This window comes from Anopheles nili, chromosome 3, assembly GCF_943737925.1.
Source record: "Anopheles nili chromosome 3, idAnoNiliSN_F5_01, whole genome shotgun sequence".
Classification (NCBI taxonomy): domain Eukaryota; kingdom Metazoa; phylum Arthropoda; class Insecta; order Diptera; family Culicidae; genus Anopheles; species Anopheles nili.
In genome coordinates this window covers 60,035,112-60,061,221 of record NC_071292.1, presented here as the reverse complement: position 1 = coordinate 60,061,221, position 26,110 = coordinate 60,035,112, and the positions used below count along the sequence as shown (strand labels likewise).

Below are 26,110 nucleotides of genomic sequence, written 5' to 3'. Positions count from 1 at the left end.
CACACCTCCCATCCGCACGCGACGGTTTTATGCTACGTTTATTTATAACCACTCGCCTCACCCACCCAAAGCCCTTGGTCACCATTCCGTGCCGCTCGTACACCGGTTTAATGTGCGCTGTACTTTGATTCATTCTCTCGACTTCGCTTTTTTATGCTGCTTTCTCGCAGCAGCCTTTACGGCGGTGTGGTGTGTTTGCCGTGGCATAAAAGAATGCTGCATTGCGTTTGGTTGGCCTTTTGCGCCGCTGGCTTGCCACCAGGCCTCCTCTTTGCTGCTCATGTTTCGGGGCAATATCTTCCATATTTTCGATCCTGTTCGTCCATTCCTCGCGTCGTCGTGTTTTGCGGTTTTTAGCGGTGGCCATAAAGGAATTTATATCAATCCGCTGTACACCAGCGGCCAATGTTAAGGTTTCATATGCTAGCAAATTAAATTTATTGCCCGTTAAAACTTGCGGATTACTATGTGTTGTGCTTGTGCGTGTTGTCGAGCTTGCTTACACTCGGATGGATGCAGATCTGCTCATCACGCCCTTTCCCTTTTTTATCTGATTTTCGTTGTCCATTACCCAGGCTTCGCAGTTCTGGGATTTACCTCGTATCTGGTACAGTGTGTAAGATTTTTTTAGTATTTTTGAAAGCAGTCACAATTTGTGTTGTTTGACAGGTCAGAGTTCATTTTTTTGCTTCAATTTTAATGTTGCAGTGGCGCACTTCATCATGATCAATACGGCATGATATTTTATCATCCAGCTGCACAATATTGTAAGGGTCTTATTTTCCTGGCTGTTTTTTGGTGCTTCCGTTCCATCGCAATCCAACTCCCGATGTTTGTGCATGCTAATTAAACGCAGCAAAGCAAAGAGCAGAAGAGCAAAAGCTTTCTCCAGCAAGTACGGTTGTAGTTCTTGTCAGATAGTTCTTGATTCCCGCATCTTGGGTCGGTCTGAGTAGTAAGCCACACCGTGGACAGGATTACTGTTGTGGTAAAAATTTCATTTCCTTCACACGTCCAGAAGTTTCCCTTCAAAGCTTCCGAGAGGTGGACTTGAAAATGTTCCATTTCCTAGCCTGCACAAACTTTTAAAATTAACTTTCTCTCGCTCTCGTTATTCGTTACAATTTTGTCACGCTGGGAAGGGAGCTCGATGCAAACAATTTTTTTTCTCATTGCTACGTACCTCTCCAGCTGACTGAACCTGGCAAGCAGTTCCCAACAAAGTATCATGAGATGCGCCTGAATCGCTTTCTGAATCGCGGAACCGTATAGAAAGGGGTGGAGGCGTCATCTTCGTTGTGTTCCCTTCTTCATCGAAGACGGATAGGGCGTCGGGAAAATAGAGAAAAGCATCTTCCGCGTGGTTTCGGTTTCCGAGAGTTCTAGCGGGTTTATAACCCCGTGCAAATCGCACGACAAAAAAAAAGACAACGAAACCCACCCGCCAAAGAAGTTATAAATTATTGAAGCGATGAAAAGCCGACGGAAAACGGATTCTGTGTTTTCCTCTTTCCCTGCCTGGCGGTAGATGGTGCGGATGGCGAAGGAACGTTAATTATATATTCCTTCTCTTCAGCACAGTTGTGAGGATTGCGCGGGCGCAAGCGTAAGGATATTGTTTGCCTGAGCATCGTGTTCTGGTTTTCCTTTCTTTTGGGGAATTGTTGATGAAGTGTTTAAGGTGAAATAACCTAGCGGAACATAAAGTGTACCATTGGGTGTGCAGGAAAAATGTTTTTTTCTACACTTTTCTTTCTGAAAACATTCATTTTGGGAGAAAATTTTATCCTCCAGCTGCTGCAGCCGCCTTGTGGTTCCATCCTCGAATGCAACTTTCGGTTTTAATCGTTTCGCATAAAATTTGTTTCGAATTCACAAAACTATCGCTGCTTGTTGGAAACAAAATTTATACCATCCATCCGTCTAGTCTCCGGAGAAGCAACTCGCACATACTTTCCTTTGAAATAAAATAGTAAAAAGCTCATTTGCTGCATCAGTAGCAGCAGCATCCGTAAGACAGCCTTACAGTCCGGTATTTGGCGGAAACGAGCTGTACCACTTCCTCCCGGGTTGGTAAAGTTGTGCGCCGGTGTTACGAGGTCTGCACCCTTCCACGAATGTGTCGAGATACGGTGCTGATATTCCGGTGCCGCTGTTGCACTCGAGATCCGAATCCATCCGACCATGACTCTTTCGAGCCATTCGACCCATCCATCCGACTGCTTGGAGGGCTTCATTCGGAAAGTTTTGCATCGCAAAAATATGGCTTCCAATCCTCGCCTCGCACAAAAATGAGTGTATGTTTGTGTGAGCGCACGAGCGAACCTGAACCGGAGGGTGCATTGCTGAAAAGGAGCTTCTTTTGCTTGCCCCATTCGTACAATCGGAGTAGCAGTAGTAGGTTTTGAATGCCGAACAATCTCGGGGATAGGTAGTTGTTTTACCCTGTGAAGTTGTTTTTTTTTTCTGTTTAAAGGGAAGATATATTCCACCGACTGGACGGGGATAAATGTTTATTGTTTTTTATTCCTCTTCCTGCAGGTTCTGGTTCTGGTATTTTTATTCACCCGGTTATTACTGCTGAACTGTGTTATCCCATTTTTGTACTTGTTTTGGCAGTGAATGTGAATTTTGTGCTTTTTTACGCGCGTTACCGTCGCCTTCGGGCACATCGCAACTCACGGACAACCTCAACGGGCGGTACCCTACAGCTGATGAAAATTGCATTTTTTGTTTGTTTCGCGGCCCTCCCTGTTAAGCTTCCGTAGATGTGGATTTGAAAATGGGTGGCAAAAGTTTCCTCAAGCTCCACGGAAATTGAAGTGTTTGTGGACCGTGAAGGAACCGCTCCATGTGGTCGTCTCGCCGCTGATTGTGTCTGTGCAAGTGAGCTACCGTGAGGGGTATTCTAGAGGCAGGTTTTCGTCCCTCTGTGTTTTTTTTGGTTTATCTTAACCCAAACCAGCGCGTAAAAGTTGCTCCTTTTCGAATGCCCCCAAAATGATGGTGCGCGAAAAGCGCTCTTGTTCTCGGGCGCACGTATGAATGATTTTATTCGATGCGATGGCTTTTTTGTGACGAACGCTTGAACCATGGAGTGGAAGAGTGTTTTTGGTGGGAAAGAAATAGGCTCGGTCGGAGTCTCGTCTCTCACGCAGCTTGAGTGATTAATGAGTTTCGTGTCCCGGTTGCCCGCAGTACCGCTGGAAAGGATTGGTATCATTTTTATCCGCCTTTAATTTTCTTCCGGTGAACCCTTGTTCATTTTTTAAGAATAAAATAGGAGAAAAAAGCTGTATTCTTTTGAATAGGCGTTTTTCTGTGAAAGGATTTAATTTTTTATTGCTATTCAAAAAAATAGATTACCTTTTTTGCATTTTACATTCGCAATTTCAAATCCCTTTTGCGAGCTAACAATTGCCTTTCTTCTGCTAAAAGCCTCTACCACCGTGCTCGATCAAGAAAAACATCAACTCCGTAGTGAATTGAAAAACGTTCGTAATCGGGAGGGATTTTACTTGCCCCAAACGGTGCCCTTTCTTTACCATCCCACCCACAGCACGCTTCGTTCCTCCGACGTTGATTGATTGTCTGAAGCGCATTTATTGAAAGGTGTCAACCGATTGATGGAAGGCACGACGAGAAAATCTGCTCAACGATGCCGCCACCGTTGGTTCCGATTCGCCACGCGAGAAGCCATCTCGAGTGTGTGGCGTGTTGTAAATAATTTCCCCCGGTCAGAATGTCACGAGGTGCGCGGGTGAAAGCGCAATGGGTAAAACAAAGTAAAACGAACATGTACGGCTTTCGCGGCTTCCGGCCGTGTGACAATGGAAAAGCTCACCGAGACACATTTCCGAATGGCTTTTCCTTTCACCGTCCGCATTGTCATCGATCTCGGGAATGGCATTTGTATGTTCGTTTTTTATGTTCTGTGTCCGTTTGTTTTTGTTTTCCGCCTTCTTCGCCCTTTGGGCTTCTTCTTATCCGGATTGATGAATCTGGAGAACATCCTCTGGCAGTGAGGTGACACGTGAGTCTGTGTTTCTTCAGAGGGAGACCAGAATAAACCGAAACAGTAGAAAGAAGTGAAGAAAAAAAACCAAACAAACACCAATAATGCATGAGTTCAATCTCTGGCCGTTACCGCTGATCACGATGTGTTATTAAATCATGCCATGCCGTGTGCCACCACAAGCGGAAGCACGCAGCGAGGAAAATTGTTTCTTTTTCCCCAAACCATAAACCGTTGATTGACTGCCGGGCTCGCGTGGTGTGGTTTGGTTTTCGTTCGAAACGATTCCGTGTGCTGGCGGGAGCCATATCTTATTCCTGGTACATGCAGACGCGCCCTGCGTGCCCGGGATGAAAACATCACGCTGGAGTGAATCCTTTCGCTGGCATTTATCAGTGGGAATGATTGGAAAGCGATCGATTTTTCTATTAGGCTTCGAACTCAAATGGAATTCGTATGTTTTTTCTTCTCCAACGTAGACAAGCTCAATTAAAGCTGCTTTCAATGGTGGCACTCTCTCACATAGGGGCGTATGAACCGTGCGCAAATATGCTGGATCCTGTTAGGCAAGCAAATCAATTGCTAAACAGAGAGAGAGAGAGCAAGAAAGCCGCCCCAAATAACGCCACCACAGCTGCGTAGCGATCCATCTTCCGACCGAAAAGTTGTGACGTAATTTTGCCCACCGCTGCCATCATCAAACATCATTTTCGAAGCGGCGTTTGATGAACCGGACTCCGAATTTCCTTCCCATCCCGTCCGATGGGCGACCGGGCGGGGTTGGAAAATTGCTTTATTGATGCGCACCTATTTTCCACAAAGGACAACAACACTTCGCTTGAGCCCCGTACGACGACGACCCATCGCCTCGCCATACGGCTGCGTCAGCCGTGGAAAGGCTTTTCCCATTTAGGGCCGTGTGTTCGAGTGTTTGTGTCCGTGTGCAATAATCGGAGTGTGTACAATGGAGCGGCCATTTACCATACTACCGGTTCGAACCGTCGTTCGGGTGCTTCGGGAAAATGCTGTTCAGTAGCGGCGTGCGGTGTTTTGAGGCACCCACAGCGGGCGCTTTTGTTAGGAAGAGCACGAGACGACGGGCGACGGGTTGACGTCCTTCCGGTTTCGTCAAACATCCCGCGCACACCCGGGCAAAACCTACGAAAGAGTAGGATAAAATGATTCGCGCGTGCGATGAAACGAGGCAAGGACGAACGCGGGTGGAGGCTCATGACCTAATCCTAATGATTTGGATCGCGTTTGTTGTGCTGCTTCCCATTCAGCCGGCGAATCCTTTCAGCCCTTTTCAAACGCGGTTTAAGCCCTCCAAACCACTCCCGACGGTGGTTCTCCCCCCTCATCCGCGCTGGGGCTCGAGAAATCCTTCCTATATTGAGTTAAGTTGGTGCCGGAGCTTTTGGTGTGAGGTGTTTGTTGGAGGCAGCGATTGAGAAGAGGTTGGAAAAACGCTCCACTCTTATTACCACAAGTTAAAATGGAACGGGTTTTCACCTTCGCGCGTGTGAGCGTCAATAATAGAGCATTTTACCTCTCGCATTTTTCATCTCTCTCGCTCTCTCTTTCTCTCTCTTGGTAAGGTGTGGTGTGCCGGAAATAAGAAATTCTATGTTTCATTTCGCTGTGAAATTTTCCTCAACATATGCGGTTGGTTCATTGGCTTGCCTTCGGGCTGGAGAGAGATTTTGATGGACTGATGTACGCAGGAGCCTAATCATGGTGAAAAGCGTACGGAAATTGTTTTCTCTCTTACACAGGGATGGAAAAAGGATAATGGATCTGCTGCGGCTTATCAGTGAGTTAATTGCTATTTGCTCAAGAGCTGCGGTTTGGTAATGCCGTGGGTTTTTGTTTACTGAAAGGCAGGTTTTATTTTCCGCGTGTATCCAATCGTTGCAGCCCGCTAACATTACTTGATCTTCATGAGTTTGTTTGATGTTCTCATACGCTCGTGAAGCTACCGTATGCGGTTGTTACTCGCAAATCCATGAACGAAAATATAATCTGGTCGGATACGCTTTTATTGTTGCCTTTTGTCAATAAAGAAGACAAATTACTTAAAGCCAAGATTGGTAGGCTTCTCATAGCTGTTTGTCCAGATGATAAATGGACAATCAACTGCCCTCAGCCAGCGGAACAGTGCGCATTGCGGTTTTGCTTCTTTCGCTTCAAAAATCGCGCCAATCAAATCCGCACCGGCGGATAATCTTGTTTGCATGAATGCAGCGTTGCTGTTGATCATTGCTCGACACCCTAGCTTGCGGGTTTCGTTGCCCTTGCCAATGGTGTGGCTTTCTTTGTACGCCCTTTCATCCGGGCTGTGGGCGTGTGTGTACAGGCCCCCGACGTCTCCTTGGTCGCACATTCAATTAGGCGGAAGACGAATGCGTTGTGTATGTTGCTTCATTTGCTGCCCGGGTGCAGCTGTTTACCACTTCATTAGGCGAGACACCATGGCGACCAGCAGCACCGTATACTATACGCCGGTGGCTCTCGAGTGGTACGGGTTTGTTTTTCTCTTCTTGAGTTCCGGGGCTCGGTCAACGTTCCGGAGGTGTATTCCCTAGCCCGGGAAACGGTGCGGGTGGAACCGGGTGTGATGTAAGGAATGCAATTAAAATAAATAAACAACACTCCACCAGTGAGCACTAGCCGGGCAGGAAAAGGCCACACACTAGTGCCTCCGGTAGGTGTTCATCTCGCGTAGCCCACATTGCAAAGGAACTTGGTCAGGAAGCTGCTGTGGGAGAAACCCCGTTCCTAACAAGGATGATGCATCTAACAATATCCTTTGTGCCCTTGCCGTGTGAAGATCTAGCCACACTGTGTGTCCCGTTCGTTTCCCCGCAATCGCCACCGGATGCTGATTTTGTTTGCTCAGTATACCTATGCGGAGCAACCCACCAGTATGTAGGGCATCCTGTTTCCTGGTATCCTTTTATCGCAAATATGGACGATCAATAGTGTTGCACACGGGGATGGGTTATGGGACGGAAGGCGATGTAACAAATCCTAGCCTGCAAGTGTGCTGCTGCCACAGAGCGGATTATCATCTGCCACGAGAACAAGGGTTTCGCAATTTAAGTCGATTACTTCGAGACATCGTCCCTCTGGCACTCTGGCGATTAATTTCATGCGCCCTGCGACTCTTATTGAATTGCCACTTAAAAGCGTTGAAATGGTAGGGTTTTCCATTGAGGACTTTTGTGCCATACCACAATTGTTACCAAGGATGAAGCGCGCTCGTTTTAACGCGCACAGCCTATCGAACAGCATCACGTTTGCGCAACCTACCGCTTAATAAGTAATCCAATCGCTAAATGCTCATCCCAATTACCGGCTGTATAGGTGGCCGCCCGGTGTCAGCGCCCACCTGGAAAACGGAAGCCTCGATTTCAAAACAAACCGGCCCAAAGCGAGTGAAAATAATGGCATATTGTTTTTCATTTACTACCACCCACGCCCGATCCCAGCCGGGCATCCGGTGCTGCGAAATGCGGTGTATTATTTTTGCGCCAGCAATCGGAATGTAAATGGCAATTAAACATCAATTAATAACGTTTCCCTTTATCTCGTCCTTTCGCAGGTAAGCACTTGGGGCGCGTTTAGAACGGATGGAAAACCAGCGTCCCGGGACGGCAGCGCAGGATCTCACACCAAAAGGGCGAGTGGACACGTACAAACTCAGCGGAGCGAGAGTTATGGGCGCTAATTTCGACCGTACACCCCGCCCCCCGGCGAGCGATCCTGTTTTTGCTCCCGCTGGGGTTTACAGACGCGTGCACACGGCAACCACCGAAACACCTGTGGGCGGGAGAGATAGGACCGCGGGTATCGTTAAAAAAAAGGATATTGTAGATTTTAGCGCAGCGCCCGTTCCTTTGGACGTTCTGCGGATGCTGGTATCGCGCGTAAACCAAGGGTTCGCCCTTCCACCGAATGCGGCCACGGAGCAGAGGTTGCGAACTTCGCTTTTCCATTATGTGCCCTCAACGGTTCGGTTGGCGGGTGTCGAGTGCGAAAAAAAAAATGCCGCTTGGTCTTTATGCTCGTCCTCTCGCGCTGGCCCTGTTTTTAATTTCTGTTCATTTAATTTAATTTTCGGCTCACCCTTCGCCCGGGTAATTGTTTTTAATAGCGCGTGATGTCGAGTCGAATCCTTTGGTGTGTCCTTTCGTAAGGACTCCGTCTCACGGTCCTCGTCCGTCAGCAACAGCAGCGGCTGACGAGCGAACTGAGCTGAGCTGAGCGAGCGGAGAGGACCGTACGTCCGATTACGAAATATGCGTGCTGTCGGTTTTTGGGGGGTCGAACCGGAAAACCCACCGGCTGGGGCTCGTACGAGCCCTTCCTCGGTCGTTCGTTCGTTCTTTTGTGGTGCCACCCGCCGGTACCGGCACGGGTGAAATTGAATCGAAATATAATTCGATTTGCCCTCGCTCCCTTCACACACCAACCAGCCAGCGCCGGTGTCTCCCGCCGGGCAAGGTGCCATCGTATCGGGGCCGTGCGTAAAAAGCAAGCACCTGTAATTGGCTGTTACACTCCATCACACGCACCCACACACACACACCTGCTGATAGGAGGCAATTTTCTTGCTGCCACCGGGCGCGAGAGAAGTTCGAGATTTTTGGACGACGCTTGAGAACGTTTGAACCACGTGGGCTGAAGGAAAAAGGGCCCCTTGGCGAGCGGGGAATGATAATTATTGCCATCAGGCTTCGTTTTATCCTTCTGGGTCCCGAGAATTAATTCTAGCCTTTTGTGGTGCCGGTACCGCCTGGCAGCTGTGACGAGGCGGTGTTTGCTCGGGCCACCCGTGTGCCAATAAAATGGAATCGATAAATGTGGACCCCAGGTGTGTTCGGGAGAATTAATTGTAGAAGATCATTGACGGTGGCACTGCGCACGGAAACGAAATCTGTTCATTCGTGCGGTTAGCTGCAATTAGAATGTGTTTCTTATCATGCTTTTATTTTAATTCCATATCATCAGCATTCAGGGAGGTTACCTGCAGCAGCGCGGTAGCTTCATTTGGTATTTAGTTTACTGCTCCGTTATATCTATGTTTTATGTCTGGTAACATAAATAAGAAGGTTTGTTAATATAAAATGAGATAACAGTGCTCTAGTACAAACCCTTTTGCTGATTGTTCGTTATGGTGAAAGTAAGTTTAATAGCATTATCATGCTAGTTAGAATGGAGCTCGGCGAATATGATTGTGATTTTTATGACTCTCCGCATCCTTCGGGCGGTTATTCAAATTCTCCCAGCACCCTTCTCGGTGGCTTGTGTTTGTTTCGCTATCTTGTGGACGTTTTGCGGCCTGGCGGTACCTTTTGCGCTAAGACACATCATTTTCCGTACTTTCAGCCAAATCGATAAAAACGTGACCGCCCAAAGCAGAACGTCGGAGAGGCTAGAGCTGAATATGGACGAGTTGAACGAACACGAAACCCTTCGGGGAGAAAGACGGCAAACTAAATTGAAATAAACAGTAGCCGAAATATCCCCGTGGGTCCGGGGAAGTGTGGTTACGTATAAATGGTGAACAAAGGGAGGTTCTAGACGCTTCCCCTGGTTCCGTGCCGCAGCTGGGCCTCACCCCTTCAAGTTTGGCTCGGTGAACCGTCTTGCTTTGTGTCGCATTGTGAAATGTCCTTTTCGGTTGGAGTTTCGTCAGATTTTTTTTCCGGCCGGTCCAATAAAACTAAGACTTTCGCCGGGTCCGGATAAGGTGGCGTATCATAAAGAACTGAAATGAAACGTGTCATTTTATCGTTCGGAGTCGGGGCGTTCGGTCGTTAGGTTGAGTTAATTTTTATGAATCAATCATCGGTCCCGACGCGTGAGAGTTTTTCTTTTTCGTTACGGAGGGGCTATCAATTATTTGCTCCATTCCGCCAGCTGGTGTGCCACATCGTCAAAAGGTGCTACTTAACCTAGGACAAGTGGGTTGGACCGAGGAGATTCGAAGCTTCCCAACGCCTAGCGCGTGCGGTTAAGTCTCCGCTTCCGCCGGGGGCTGTTTGTGAACAGAAAATCAATACTTTTCCATGTACATAATCCCGGCTCGGCTAAGGTCGGCCACCGTAAACCAGAGCACAGTCGGCTCTCTAAGCCCGGCATTATTTCCCATTAGAAATGGACTGCGAGCTCCGGCCACTTATTGGGCTCTTCAGTGTTGACCTTGGGAAGAAAATGACCGGCCAACGGGGACCGTCCCAATGTTTTTAGGCTTAAGTCTGCTCACTGTTTTCCGACTTTTCCCTCCGGTCTTAGGGCGCCTGTTGGAGCGCCCCGACCGGGTTTCGAAGCTGGGACGGCTCGAGTAACTTGAGGCGTGCACGAAATGCCTTCAAATCATTCCAAGAACCCATGCTCCCACATGCTTCTCTTGGGCCCTTCTTGAGCGACCCTTCGGACGACCTTTGCGTGTGGCACTGCTGTTGTCGCAGAAAGTCTGAAATAATGATTACGTTACACATTGCTCCACCGCATTCTGTGCCATTTCGGTTCCAGTTTCGTCGTTCTTTCATTCAGCCGCGTTTCGTTTCACGGGGAAAATGTGTGGCCAGCTCTGATTTCGCTGTACATTTTCCACAGTCATTTCTCGGGTAACACGCCTCGCCAACTTTTGACGCAAATGTGAGACCTGAGTTTGTTTTTTTTTTATAGAAGCAAAATCATTACTCCGTCGGAGAGATGGAAAATGATTTATTTCGCCCATGGCCAGAACTAAAACAGCACATTTACAAAGCAGCAATTTCAGTGCACGATTTTCGATGTACGGTCAATGGCCGCACATGGATCGATTTTTATTTGCCCGCAGTTGCAGGGACTTTGTGGTGTGGGTACATAAATAAATTTCATCAATTTTTCTATGCTCGAACATAACCTTCCTTTCACACAACACGCCAACACACGCTTTCCCGCTAGCGAAATATGCGAGACTCTCAAGGGGAAAACGAACACCGGTGGGGAAAAGTCACATCCCATCCAGTGCGATCGAGAAATATTTGTTCGAGGTTTTTTGTTTGTATTCGTAATTAAATTACCGGCCGAACGGAGTTGTGGGACGTTAGTTCCATTCGGTAGCATGTCTGTTGCTTTAACGCCAAACCAAATCCATAATTTCTAACTTTTCCAAAGCGAGGGCTCTCTTTAAGGCATCTCTGAGACCTTTTGCTTTCCCATCTCACGTATCCCTCGCAATATCATATTGTACGCCCAAACGAAATGCGCCTGGGATTGAGGGAGCATGTTTATGTTGAATGTTCTTTCATTAGGAAAAGTGCATTCACGCTTTGAATCGTGCATGACCCGTCAAGGTGAAGGAAGAGGGCGATTTTGCTTTGTTTAACGCCCGACGGCTTGCTCGGGCCACAAGAGATCAAACCTTAACAGCAAAAAAAATAGCAAGAAATAAGAAAGGGTAGTCCATCATCCCGTATAAGGGTCGCCCTCGTGTCTGTGGCGATGCACTCTCCTGCGCAGAGCATTTATATTTTTAGTCCCTTTTGCTCCGCCTTGTTGCAGTTGCGAGGGATGTGTTTCAAAAACCGTTCAACGTTGCACCGGCCGGGATGCTTTCGGTGGCGCCGATAAGGAGCCCCGTGTCAGTGTGCTGAAATCACCGCTGTTTACATACTAAACTCATTTATCTTGCTCTTCTCCGGCGCCGTGGAGTGGGTGGTAGACCGCCCACACGGGTCTCTTTTCTCTTCGGTCGCGACATCGGCCATGATTTCAGTGTGTGTGTTTGATATTTTTTTTTTATTTCGAAGAAACCAAACACCCTGTTGCTTCACCCCACGATGGCTTCGTTCACGTCGGCTAATAGAGAAAGAGGGCAGGATGCGTGCGGGGTTTGGCAAAATATTGTCATCTCACCGGTATTTGTTTGTTTGTTCTATCGGTGTATGGTACGGTAATTGCAACCAAGCTTCCGGGACCAGCCGGTGCAGCGGCGCGCAGTTAGGGAGAGAATCCCCACGAAGGGTTTGATAAGCTTTGTGTTTGGTGGGAAAACAGAACGAGAAACGCTGCTGCAGCAAGTGGATTGCAACGGGGAACACTTTCAAGCTTGTGGCTCTCGGGGGCTCTGAACGTGATATCGTCGCAAACAACCACGTGAAATATTTCTCAAATATTTGTGGATTTATTCCGAGCCAAGAAAGTCGTTCCGATATGCATGCAATGCAATAAATAGCGACGGATGCGTGGGATTGCAAGCACGTGGTTCTTTTTCCAATTGTCGTCACTATCAAATATGTATAAAGGTTTCTGGTTGTGTCTTTTTTATGGACTTTTGATTTTATTTGATGCTTCTCAAATCGTGTCTTCAGTTTTGGGGTCGTGTTCTTTTTCTCATCCCCCACGTTGTTCCCGGCGAAAGCGGAAGCTAACCCGCCGAGATGTTATAAAAAACACCAATTTCATTTTAAAGGATTAAGAATAGAACATCGTCAAACAAATCTCATTACCGGGCGTGGAGCTTGTAGAGCACAAGACGTATAAGGAAAAGTTCCTGAATTTCCTCACCACACTCGCACGATTTCAGCCCCGGTATGGCTGGTTACCGGAATGTATTTGGCTAAAGGGCAGCAAAAGGAAAAAAACACGAGAAAAATCTCGACCCATTCGAGCGCGGAATATTTCTGCGCTTCGACGAGGAGACACCGAAAGGAAACTAGCCAAACCCCGGGCGGAGATGTAATTTAGGTCGGCAGGGTGCACCGCACACCATGACGCGCGGGAAACGAAAGCACGGCAAGGATATTGACATAATATAGAACATAATGTAATACAACCATTCCGTTTTATGTGTGCCCATTGGCGTTTGTGCTTGAACTTTTGCGACACTCCGCGGGTGGCTGCTGCTAACCCTTCGGAAAGGTTTGCGGAAGTGGTACAGGAAGCCCACGGGAAGGGTGTTCTTCTTCTAGTGGTACCAAATTCGGAGCCTAGCTATGTGCGGAACATCGGAAAGGGAACTGACTGGTACACGCTTTTATGCTTCCGTGTTCGCCATTTTTCTGGCATTGACAGCGGGAGCTCTGTATGAATAAAAAACGAACGAGTGAGATAACGCTAGCGGGGAGGGTTGAAGTATGCAAGCTCGTTTCGCTTTCGCAACCCAGCAAGGACATTTCGTTTGGGGGTTTGCTTCTTATTCCTCCGTTATGTGGCGGAAAATCTGCATCATTGTCATTGTAAAAGTGTTACAGGCCAAATTCCCGCAAGAAATATGAGAATAATATGCTACCATCAGACCCCGAAGTCCGTAGAAATGGAGCGAGAGAGTGATAGAATGTAAACGTGCTTTCCACTAGGTCGCCAATCGTGGCAACGGAGTTAGCTGACCGTGGCGTAACACGAAAGGAAAGGTCGCCCGGTTTGCCCGTTCGGCACCGAAAAATATTACAATAGCATGACGAAAATGTCAGATCCTTTAAAGTACAAAGGTTTTTCATTCAAAGCTACTGGGTTGAATTCGCCATAGGGAAGTACGCCGCTCCGCATCCGTGTTGGGGAAAGCACTAGCAGATGAGTCTTGCCGAAATGGATGCTGACACGGTGCTGTGCCATCCGAGGCATATTGGGGGAGGTTACTATTCCGACGAAAAGTGAACGAAACAAATGAAAAACGAACAAAGAGAAAATCACGAAAATCTCACAGCTTTTCGAGGCTTTTGCATGCCACATTAAGTTTCCTCAAAGGATGTGGTGAGTTACAACACACATTGCATATCAAATGAATGGGAAAACACATCAGTTGGAAAAATGAACATTACGCGTAATTGTAAAAGGGCACTCGAAAAGAACTGGGTCAAGATTGGGAGTGGCTTAAGGGGAATTAGGAATTCAACCTCGTTTGCAATTAAGAATTTGCTGAAAATATTGGATCTTTTACCACTTTGCTCCTATAGCTTGCTTGCTATTGACTATTGCTAGTCGTGTATAAGACTGTTTGTTTGCAGCAATTTTCTTTCGACCACCGACTGCTGCATTCATGCTGCAGAATGTTGCAAAGCTTCTGCAATATCGTCAGCCTGCACCAGATGGATCTCCGTAAACACACCAGAGATACGAGCGGGATCGCCGGGATCTGAAGTGATCCCAACGAGAACCCGCCGGTGGCGTTGCGAGATATATTGCCATTCTCGTGCATGTGTCTAGATATTGCGTTATTATTTTCCCCGGCCTGCGCGACCCGCACGATGGCGGAAACAGGGAAAAGCTCGCGAACCAACATCAACGGGCGATCCCGTCGGAAGGCACAATTTATGCATAGCATTAGACGCGGGATTATGTATGTAAAACGATTGTGTAAAGCTTCCGCAGTGTGGAGGTTGTGCGGCAAGACTACTGCTGCTGCTACTCCGCCGATTGCCGTTGTTCTATTTTGCCTTCTTTGCTGGCCTTGCTGCTGTATGGGACTCCTTGTGCCACTGTTGCAGCTCGCTCTGCCTTCGCACCAAAAGCAGCTTCAGCCAACCTTACACAATGAGGTGAAGTTTGTTTGCTGAGTGGATGTGGGTGCGACGCGAAAGAAACACAGGGAAAAAAACATGGTGGAAAATGATTTTTCACTACTCGAGCCAGTGTCTCCAGCTCTCGGCGCCAGGATGTGACGAAAAGACCCTTCGACGGTCGTTTCTCAAGCACCAAACGTGTGGTTGCCAGCCTCAAATGGGAAGGTCCTTATTTGCATAAACGCTTTAAGGCGCGAAAGAGATAGAGGACGAACGAGCCGCCGAGCTCTCCTAACACGTTTTAGCCACCACGAATGGCCCATCAAAGTCAACCCCATGAGCCTTTGGAAGGGACTCACTGCTGTCTCTCGTCGTTCGCTGTTGGCGCTGTCAGCGCAACAATTAGTCAATAGTCTATTGCAGGCGTGTTTTCTTTTCGCTGTTACTCCTTCTTTGCGCCGCGATGCAAGGCATAAAATTTACAATCCCACATCTCATCCCTTCCTGTGGCTTTCCCGGGTGGCGGTGAAGATGATTCAAGAGTCGAGAACCTGGCTCAGCAGAAGAAGATACGACGTAGAACAACACCATCATGCGCGCGCCCGGGATGTGTTTTATTATTCATCACCGCATCCCACACGGCGGTCGGGCTAATATGGGGTGCATCTCATTTGAATAAATGCAATCATGACTTTACCGCCGCGCCGTGGCTCGTTTCGCACGTTATCTTTCGTGTGGCGGTCCCGACGATGTCGTAAGAAAATTGGTTGTTATCTTCTTGTAAGCATCGTAACGAGAGTGATTTACTATTTTTTGTTCTCGTTGTGGCAATTTATTTATCTGTAGGTAATGAGATACTAGAAATTAAATCATGCCAGAGGTTTAACGAGTAGCGCGCGCTCTTTCACGCTTTGTTTTTTTTTTTTGAATAGATCGAATTTACCTTGCCTTCAAAATGTACCCCTTTTCTAAAGGAAGACTACAAATGACTACTAATTATACCCGACACTCTTTTTAAGCTCTAAAAGCATCCATCATCGAAGATTGGTTCGAAACCACGCCTTACGTTCTTCGACCTCAAGAGTCACAATCAGCTCACTGAAGCTATCCCCTGAGTCAACTTCTAATTTCGAACATTTACCGCCTCGGGGACATTGATTTATGTCCGCGCGCAAGAATAGGTGATTAATACTGACCCCAAAAAGAAATTCAATTCGGCTTCCTCTTTTCCGTTCGAGGTGGCAGAAAAGATGGTGGTGTCATTCGATTTTCTTCGAACCGGTTTCTCCCTGCGATGTCCCGTTTTCCTCCCGCTAAATCACCGTTTCTCGTACGCGCCCTTCCAACAACCGGGAAACCTTATCCCATCATGACGTCCATCCCCAACACTCCCTCCGTTTCGGCCAAATCCGGTTTCGTTCCGGTGAATTCATTTTTATCTCATCGCGCTCTACTCCCACGTGAACGCGCGCGCGATGTCCTCGCGAACGGCAAAGACGACGCCATGGGTGCAGTCATCACTTGTGGGGACCGAACTCTCGTCGGTTCGATGCGACGACCGCCAATCGAGCCAATGTTTGTTGCTTTTTTTTGTCTCCCCAGCACCACAACCCCCCACGGGTGGGTTGCTTCATTTATCTCAATTTTTTCTGTTACTTCTGGGCCGCTTCGTTAATGTATCGGTGGGTGGTGTTCCTGTGTTTTGGTGGCGTGCCGTCGTTATTTATTTTTGGGCACGCCAACGTTCCAACTGCCCGCGACGGTGTTGGGGACTTTCTTTTCATGTCGTCGCGCCGCTGCACCGCCAAAGCAAAAATGAGGGGAGGACTTGCATTCTCGTTCGGTTCCACGAGAACGGAAACAGACCACGGGTTCCGTGATGGGGTATTGGTTTTATGATTAGATTTTTGGCTTTTTTGTCTTTTTTTTAAACGCGGCCAGCTTGGAACGCCAATAATACCCTCGCAGTGGGACATTTTGGTCGAATTTTTCCGTGGAGTAACGGTATTGAAGCGACCATTCTGGCGACCAGCTTAATGGGACATATTTTTCATCGAATCTCTTGAATGAAGCTTTAAAATCTAGATGATTATTTTTTCATTGTTTTTTTTTCTGTATAAAAAAATACATTTGTTCGTTTAAAGGAATTAAATCCACAATTTGTCAAATGTCTTTAGTTTAAATGCAAACAAATTCGTACGTGTTTCGTTTTGCTAGTTTGAAGTCAATATTAACAATGTTTCTTACAAAACATAACAACTGTTTTCCTTAGTTCGGCATCATTTTCTTTTTGATGAATTGGCGTTTTTGGCCTCCTGCGATCGCCGAACGATAAACCTACTCGTAACCCAAGGGTTAACGAAATACGCTCACCCCACCTGCTCCGATTTCATTGCGACACAACCCAAAACAACAAATAAAACGAAACATTTCCCGAAACCTGGCCTGTCAGCGAAAGCAACACCGGCCGGCCGAGCAGCCGCATACGGAGAGGGGAACCGTTGACACTTTCCGTTTCGAGTTTTTCCCTGCTTGCAGCGGTGGAGCTCAGTTCCTTTTTTTTTCGTTCGACTTCTTTCAGCACTTTTACGGTTGCTGCGCTGCAGCCCTGAAGAGGCGTTCCAGCGTACGTCGACACCTTGCAGCTGGTCGAACGGAAAAGTCCACTATCGATCAGTGGCCGCGCCGGCGGGCGGTAAGAGTGTGTGTAGGGTTTCGGTTCGCACGGTTTGGTGCGCCGGGAAAATTGAGACTCCCCTACACTCCCGTGTGCCGCTTAAGAAGGTGCTAAGCTGGGGATTTTATTATACACCCGTGGGTGGATGTGTGTGTGTGTGTGCGCGCGCGCAACCGGAGGCGTGAAAATTGGAAGATATAAAGAAGATAGAAAAACTGGAAAACCATGGCAGCCGGAGCCAACCCCAGGGGCTGTGGTTTGACTATTTGTGCCATAGGGCACGTAATCTGTTTTAATTCTCGGCTAAAGTGCGACTCTTCAACCGCCGGTTGGCTGCATCTCTAGTTCTTGATTGTTTTTTGTCTCACCCGGCGCAATATTGGATCGAGTGTTTCAGGCAGTTTTCTTCTCCTGCTCAGTCAGAGCGTGTACATGGAGGTTGCTTGTTTATTTGTGTTGCAGTTGAAAAGGGCATCACCTCCGCTTCTAAGCATTGGATGCGATTTCGATTCGTCAAATCCGTGTTTAATAGCAACAGCTTGTGGTACCGGATCCTGGAAGCTGTGCAAGAATGAATGGACACGGAAGCAATTAAAATCTCACCATGCATTTTCTTTATCGGTCGTGAGAGGGAAAAAACAGGACTCTCGACATTGGCTTGTCTCGTCTGGTTGCCGCATCGTTCGCTGGTAATCACGAGCACAATAAAATGGGTGCCAATGTTGTTCTTTCCCTGTTTCCCTGAGCTTACGGCGGACATACTTGGAAAAACTTCGTCCGTCCAATCGTCGAATGCTTATCGTAACGCACGCTTCCACACACGTCTGGGCGATTTCAAGTCAAGCCGGTTCCAAGCATTGGCAATTTATTTCCTGCGATTTTCCCACTCTCTTGCATCCATCCGAGACCATGTCCGGGAATCGATAGCTCGATAAAATGGAGCTGGTGCGTTCCTAAGCTCAAACCGATAGGTAGGAGAAAAGACTGGCCGGATTGGAGAATTTGGACGAGATCCCTCCATGAAACCGTCACTGGTCGGTAAAATGCAAGTTAAGCTCCATTTTGTGGGGATTTATGTTACGTTCAGTTTGTTTGATTGATTTATTCGCTGGGGGGTTTACAATAAATCAAAAGAGATTTTTATGCTTCTGATAACTTCCCCTTGGTCGTTAGGGTGAATTCGTACAGGAGGCAATAGAAGAAATGTCTCTGAACAGTCTGGATAAGTAATTATTTTGTTTGCCTTCTGTGGCACAAATTTTAGTATAGCAGTTTAAATCAAATTTTGAGCGAAAATGTTATGCCAAAAATTTATCCATATTATCTGAATCCAAATTCGTGCAATACTCAAGCACTGAAACTTTACGTCTGATTCGTGGTTTCGAGTTTCAGATGCACCGATAATGATCACCACCGTGTTTGCCTTTCTCATACAAATAAATGTGTTGCACACACTGCACAAATAGGATCCTTTCGTTGAAAGGAACCCCGTTCCCGGTGGACGGTTTTACGCGCACTGCTGTTGGCACAGCGTGTCGTCCGGAGCGTTCTGTCGCAGCGTAACGTAAATTCCAACACTCACCGACTCCCAATTACAGTGGGAAAATATTTGTGGTTCCATAATGGATATCGATAGCCGGATCCGGCGTTCGTGCAAGCACGCGTGTTCCGGTGGTTTGTCCGACCACCAGAACGTCGAAATGAGGGTGCCGCTTCCGAGGTTGGCGTTTTTCGGTCGTAGAAAAGAGACCATCCGACCGTGGATGGATGGTTGCTCGCTGGAACGACTCGCGGAATTTGTGGGTGCATTCGGAAGTCCAGAAAATGCCTGCTAAATTCCGAACGTGCCTTCCGGTGTGTTACGCGGCGGTGTGCCGTGATGTCGTGTTTTATTTTTTGCCCAGTATTCATAGATTTGCTGTGTAATGTTCTCAATTTCGTAATTATAATGCGAGGAAAATGCGATACCTTGCGTCGTAACGAACTACAATTAATAATTCTGTTTTTGGAGCCGAACCGCGGCATGCAAAGAGGAGCTTGTTTGTCGACCCATGTCAAACGATGCTGATGGAAAACTAATCATCGAAACGATGCACCTCATTGCACCTTCATACAATGCAGTTCCGCAAACACGAAACTAGCCCAATCAGCTCGGGGAAGCTTTTAATGAGCTCAAAATTCACCCACATTATTTTACATCTGCATCGTTCCGCGAAAGCTTTGGCCTTTTCAATGTAATGGTGGCTTTATAAATGCTCGCGGAATAATGTTGTCCTTTAATTAGCTCTGCTTTTAATGCATTCTTATGAATAAAAAAGCTATAAACCTCTCAGGAAAACACCGCATTTATAATTTTTTGTTCAATGTATTTCAATGTATTCACTGTTTGTTTTTTCTTCTTTAAATTGCAGAGCGCGTGTTGGAAAACTCGTACCATGGGCTGATAAAGGAAAACGAAACATTCGTCGAGATAACGCCGTTGATCAAAGTCGACGAGTCCAAGATCTGCGGGTTTCACATAATCAAAAAGAGCAAGGAAATTCCCTTTCAGGTATGTATCATTTCTCCACGTCCTATCTAACAGTAAAATATAGCGTAGCATGAATGCTAAAAGTGATGGAATAGATAGTATACGCAAGCAAATTTTATCAATTGCACGAAATGTTGGGCTCCTTGCCGAACCGTACAGAATGAGCAAATTAATTTCGCGCGCATCCATTAGTACAAATCATTACTCTGATGGGTTTCGGAAACGACTGCCAAATGAAGTACGTTAGCAAAAATCGATCGATTTTCCATTCGTCCGTTGGCGTCAAAAGAACACGACACCCTCTAGTCGTCGGTATTGCGAACGCGTCCCATCGATAACGAAGTCGAAACACTCCGCGCACAGGTACACCCGGCAAAGTGGCACGATTTTGCGAAAAAGTCGCGCGTGTCGCCATTTGGTGTCCACTTCCCAGAAATGCCTTCGTCCAAGCGACTGGCCGACGTGCTTTCGGTGCATTTTCCGCGCGTCGGAGCTGCTTTATTCCTGGCTCACTTTCGGCCGACGCTCGACCGCCCTAGCGAAGAATGTAGCCCGTCTTATGGCCTTCATATATCAAGACTTTTCCACGGTTCTTTTCCCCAACCAGTGGTGCCTCGACGAGAATGGCCAATGTCCTTTTTGCCACACGGCATCGGACGTCAAACACACGGCAATGGAAATTGCTAGATTTCTCTTGTCTATTTTCACTCCACAGATACTTTCTTTTACGTTACTAGCCCCGCCATGATGCTGCTGGACAACGGATCATAGCTCCGTTTTGTCCAATCGGCGACGTCGTCGTCATCTTCAGCTTTTCGGCTGTCGAAAGCGTCGTAATCTCTTTTCTCGATTTTTTCCTCGCTCGAGCCCATCGCCGAAGATAAGAAACTTCATCCTTTTCATCTCGTTGGGTCCCGGCATAAGCAGCTCGATTATGTTCTTCAGTCGTTCGGCTCGCAGCGTCCTTCAACCCATCAGTCCTTCAGATACATCCGCCCAACCTATGGCCGGTTTTCGATGGGGTTTTGTTCGGTTCGTTTTTTTTGCTGTTGCTTTTTCCCCCTAAACGGTATCGTATTTACTGACGAATATCCACTTGAAATTGCTGCTAAGCTGCCGGATAAGGGCCACCACGACGGCTTGGAAGGGTCCCGCTTAGCCGTATGATTGGTGGGACGGGGATCTGTTTTATTTTCATCACACTGTATCTGAAATTTATGCAAACTCGCCTCCCTCGCGATCCACGCTGGCAAGGAGGATGTTGCACGGAGAAAAAAAGGCGAACATCCGCCGAAACGACCTGCCTTTCGCTAACGATGGTCGCCTCGTCCAGGGTTGGTCGTATGGACTATTGGGAGCTGGGCTTTGGAGCATCGAAATTAGATTCCTGGTACCAGTTCTCCATCTCCCAGTCTCCCCAAAACCCGTAGGCCCCTCCGGTAATTAGCGCAAATGATTATGCCTTGATGTCCGCCGTAATGAGGCCGTCCCAATCCAACGGCACATTTGCTTGCAGGTAGGACTGTTTGTTCGTGTTGCTTTTTTTCTATTATTGTTCGCTCCACTTTTCCATTCCAGTGAAGTCCAACCCCCACTAAGGGATCTTTCCTCGCGCTGGGTGTTGATTTAGAGCATGGGTTTTTAATGCTCGTACTACGGCCAGCCCTGCTTGAAGGACGTCTTGTTCGTTACTTTTTTCGCTCCTCGTTGTACCCGTCCCTGGCGCTTCTCGCGCCGTAATGTTATGTACTCGCAGGCAGGTAGTACACGTTTATTTACAATCATCTGCTCCTCGCGTGGAATAGAAGAGGCGGTGAAGCGAAGATTGATGCTGTCGTGTTGCTTTGTGCGAATGAGAAAGATAGAGAGCGAAAGAGAAAGAGGCTGGAGCTTTAACAACCAACACCCACCGAAAGCCGCCTGACTTGGTTCCATGGTCATTAGCATAAGTGTTGCTAGGTATTAGCGAAGGAATCGAAGGGACTGGAAGACTCCCCACTCTCAGCTTCGCGTTTCGAGCCCTCGCGCGAATGACGGATCGCTGACGAGCAGGGAAAGAAGATACGACCGTTGTGTTTCGATGGCGTTCGAATGGAAAACGCCTCTAGCTAGCTCGCTCCTCGAAGCCCAGGGAGCGCGCTGTCTGAAATCGTACCGCCGTTGGATTTTATTTCTCGTTCACAGGATTTTCTTTCCAATTCGGAAAAACACGTATTCAACTGCACAATATCGGCTGTGCGCGTGCGAAAAGAAACGGTTCCTCGAGTTCGAGAATAAAATTTGCTCTTTCGCGTTGGGGTGGCGATTGAAATCAATAATCAAAAGTCACCCTGGTCAAGAAGCCTGAAGCAAAGTAAAACTTCGGTACATAAGCTAACTTTTCCGTTCCTAAGCAACGGTGCGTTTCTTGTTTGAAAAGTTAGCTTAAGAAAAATGTGCCATCGCTCTTGTTTGAGCTCAGAGTAAAATGGCCCACGCGGGGGTCTATTAAAGCTGCCTTGTCAAAGATCATGTGCTACAAATGTTGAATGCGCACAATGTAGCAAATTTGCGAGCTAATCTAATGTTAGAAGAGGCCCATCAAGCAGGAAAAGATAAAGACAAAGTGCAACACATTATGATCATGTTTGAGCTGACTGAAATTAGTTCCACGCCATGCAACCGTGACGATAATGTACCACGAGAAAATGCCTTTGACCCACTTTCTACCACCTATCGTTCACGCCAACGACAGCATCTTCCGTCCGATATTTGCTTAAGGTATGAAAAATTATCCTCCGCCTTGGGTGCAGGCGTGGGTTTTGCGGACACGCGAGCCGAGAGACATGTTAGATAATTTATTATCCAAAACATTCTTCCCTTGTCGTCGCTTTGGCTTTGAACGACGGTGAAAGAGAACTATGGAGAGAAAAAAAGAACCACTCGCCCACCCACCATCGGGAAATGTGAAAACCGATTATGCACATGGCCGCCCAAGGCTCGGGCTCGGGATGACGTCCTGTTTTGCGGTTCTGCGGTGTTGCGTGATAGCACGCGGGATGGTCTTGCGGTTGCGGTGTCCTCAACGCGCATTATTGCACCCCCAGGCCAATGCACCGGAACATCCGGCTTTAACGAGCGAAATGCGATCCGACGTGCAGGTGTATGGCTCCCGTGTCGTTGCGCGCTCGGAGGAGCCTTCTTGCATTCGGTGGCAGAAGTATTATTGCATATAATGAACAATTAACGAACCTTGCCAACCCGGCAGCCTGGTGTTCACGTGGAGCTCACGTGTGGTGAGTTGGCAATGCCGAAGGCGTGCGAATATTGTCCACCGAATGCGCTCTGCAGAGGCGGTAGCAGCAGCTGGGTCAACCGAAGAAGCCCGCCATCGCACATTAGCAGCAGTTCTCTCAGCAGGAGGGACTAACCATACCACGCAAGGACAGGGTGGAACATTTTCCATTCGTTCTGACCTCCAACCGTGGTCCTGGAGTAGTATGAGCGGTAGATGGCGATAAGTTTCTGGCGATTAACGAATGGTGTACCCCACTGAACGATAAAACACATCCGTTGCACTTTTTATCATTTAATGTTGGTTGGTTAAAACCGCCACAAAGAACACGTAGAGAGGATGCACAGGAGCTGGTTGAGTGTCATAAAAAAATCATACAGCAAGCCGAAAAAAAATGATATCCAACCATCGCCACCTCTCCAGGGGGTGGTAAGAATTAATATCGCATCGCTTTTACCACCTATGGGGCGATTTAAACCTCCACTAAAGGTGATGACATCAGCTGAAAGCGTAGACACACTGGGGGGGTTTGTCATCAGCGCGTTTGTGTGTATGTGTGGCTTTGTACGCACGCCCCTTTTACTTTGAATATACGGTGAGCTAAAATTATTTTATGAAAATGTGAATTATGCAAGCGACAATTAATTAATTATACATTCGCTAGCTTTTCGGCGACGGAATGCCCCGACGCTTGGGGGAAATATATCCTGTTGCTGAACGAACTCGTGGCACAACGACGCCATGTTGCTCTACAATTCCAACACGTAGCGAGCATCTGGCGGAAACTACTTTGTCGCATGGTGGCAGAAATAGTTCACACCGTTTTTACGATTGTTCGGTGGCGCGATGTCGTCCCGAGATAGCAGAAGAATAATAGTGCAAGCAGATTGATTCGAAGCACAGCAGCTCGATCGATCCCTCTTAGAACGCTCTCCATTGTCAACCCGGCGGGCGAACACATTCAATTACCGTCTCCACTTTTGGGAAACTATTTCCGTTTAATTACTCTACAATCCAGACTCGTAGATGCAGGCTCGTAGCCTGAAATAGTACCGCCAGGGGCAAATGTGCCTTTCTTCGTGAAAGGCGTACAAATACGCTTACAGCCTGAGGTGGGCCAACCGCGCCATCGCCACCGTGGTGAACCGTCTAATCGCTGGCTGCCAATGTTCGTTTCGACGCTTCACCAAAGCAGACGACACCTTCGTGCGTTCTTTCACAAAAAGACACCCTGCACACCGAGTGCTGGTGATGAACCTCGACGTCACGTCTCTGCCCGTGGGCCACATCTCGGTGCTCGGGAAGGATGCTAGAGCGGGCGAGATAGAATATCAATTTATTTTTAATCGCCTTCGAATCATCCCGCTGCATGGCACCACCTGTCGTGACGTGAATCAAATAACTAAATGGATTTGTTTCGATGGTCCTGTGGGTTGGCCCCGTGGCTGGTAGAGGATGGCTGTGATTTTGGGAACACGCTTGTTGCCGCCTTCGCCCACCATTCGGGCTAACTTTGCTCGCACTGAAATAGGGCGAGTGAAAACAAATGCACCAGAATAACAGATTGCTCCGTGGGAGGGGAGAGATTGAGCAGGGAAAACGCCGTTTTCGGGCTGCGTCGGATTAGCATTTTGATGGAGGAACGTTAAATTCCGTGAACTCTTGTGTGCGCTCGTGTTCACCGTGCACTAACATTCGGTAACATGCTGCCGACCCCGGTGTCGAATACCAACGGGTGCCCATTCCGTCACAATGCTAGCCGACGACGGGCTGGATGACATTTTATGCTACAATTTCGAGTTTGATGACGATGTTTCGGCGAATGCACCCCTGTCTCGGTAGTTTAGAAGGTCTTCTTTGCATAAGCTTCTTCGATTTTCCCCACGTAGATGTGTTTAATGCAAAGACACAAAATCCATTGCTCAATTGTACTTGTTGTAGTACTCACGGATATAAGTCAATCAATTGTTTCTTATTTACGGTTTCTAATTATACAAGTATGTGAGAGATAAACAAGCTTATTTTCATTGTTTTCTCTATCTCCACTCGATTATTAGGCAACGCATAATTTTACACAAAAGCTCCGCAAAACTGCACATCATTGAACTACAGCCCCCGTTAGTTCCAGTTGTTTTCGATTGGATGTTTGGGAAATAAAAGCTCAACTTTATGCATAAATATACTTCGATACCACGGATCGGGAGAAATGCACCAACCTCTCTTTCCAAAAAACTTTCAACTCGCACCCGGTGGCGGTTTTCACGCATCGAGCATCGTTAGTCATGCTGCTTCATTTAGCCGCCCTCAGCCGGATGCTGATTCGTTTCCCCGTCCAGTGACGATGCCGAATTTTGCAATTATGCAAAATCGTATCCTCACTGTTGTCCTTTCCCGTACTGTACGATATTTAAATCCACTCTCTCCCGCGCTCCGCGAAAGTTGATTGGTTGTTTTGCACGCCCACCCGTTGTTGTTCTTGCCTTCGGCGCCATTGTGCGGAATAAAATAGCAGATACACCACCATTGTGGGTGGTGGGGATTCTCGAATGCCAGTTGTAAGCATAGTCAGCTGCATCGATCGAGTGCAAAAGTTGCGCTGTCCGTTTATGGTGCTTCCTTGCGATTTCCAATGGTAGAACTACCATAAAACATTAATAACACCGAGGACCGAACACAATGGGGGGAAAATATCTGCAATTAACAGATGGATGCACTCACTTTTTTCTGCGTTTGTCGCGAACCGGGAAATGAAGGAATAAATTTATGAATTTCCCGTAGGTATTATTGTCGTTTCAGTCGTTTGTTATTTCATCCTGTGTTGCGCAGAATAAAAACTATACAAGCACGTGAGAAAATTCGCGTACGCATCAAATTTACAACTGCACGAGATGAATGTGTTTGCACAGTGGTTGTATGTACTTTTTTTCATCACAATATTTAATGTTGAAACAATTGATCGATGCGTTTCCTCAGACCCAAATTGGGCGTCACGTTTTGGTCTTTTTGCATTGAAATATTTGCTCGATTTTTACAGATGCGCTTAATATAAAATTCGCATTTATGAACATTCAATAAATCATTAGCAGTCGTTACAGACATTATCGATATCGTTGATTCT

At 47.4% G+C, this 26,110-nt stretch overlaps 1 protein-coding gene across 1 annotated transcript in view; it reads left to right on the top strand.

Annotated features, from left to right (window-relative positions):
• The window catches only part of LOC128726600 (calsyntenin-1), a 70,064-nt gene that overhangs the window by 27,348 nt on the left and 16,606 nt on the right, over positions 1–26,110 (top strand). The window contains exon 2 of the mRNA XM_053820414.1: positions 19,600–19,739. Within this exon, the coding sequence (XP_053676389.1) occupies positions 19,600–19,739 (140 nt within the window). The remainder of the gene's footprint in view (positions 1–19,599; positions 19,740–26,110) is intronic.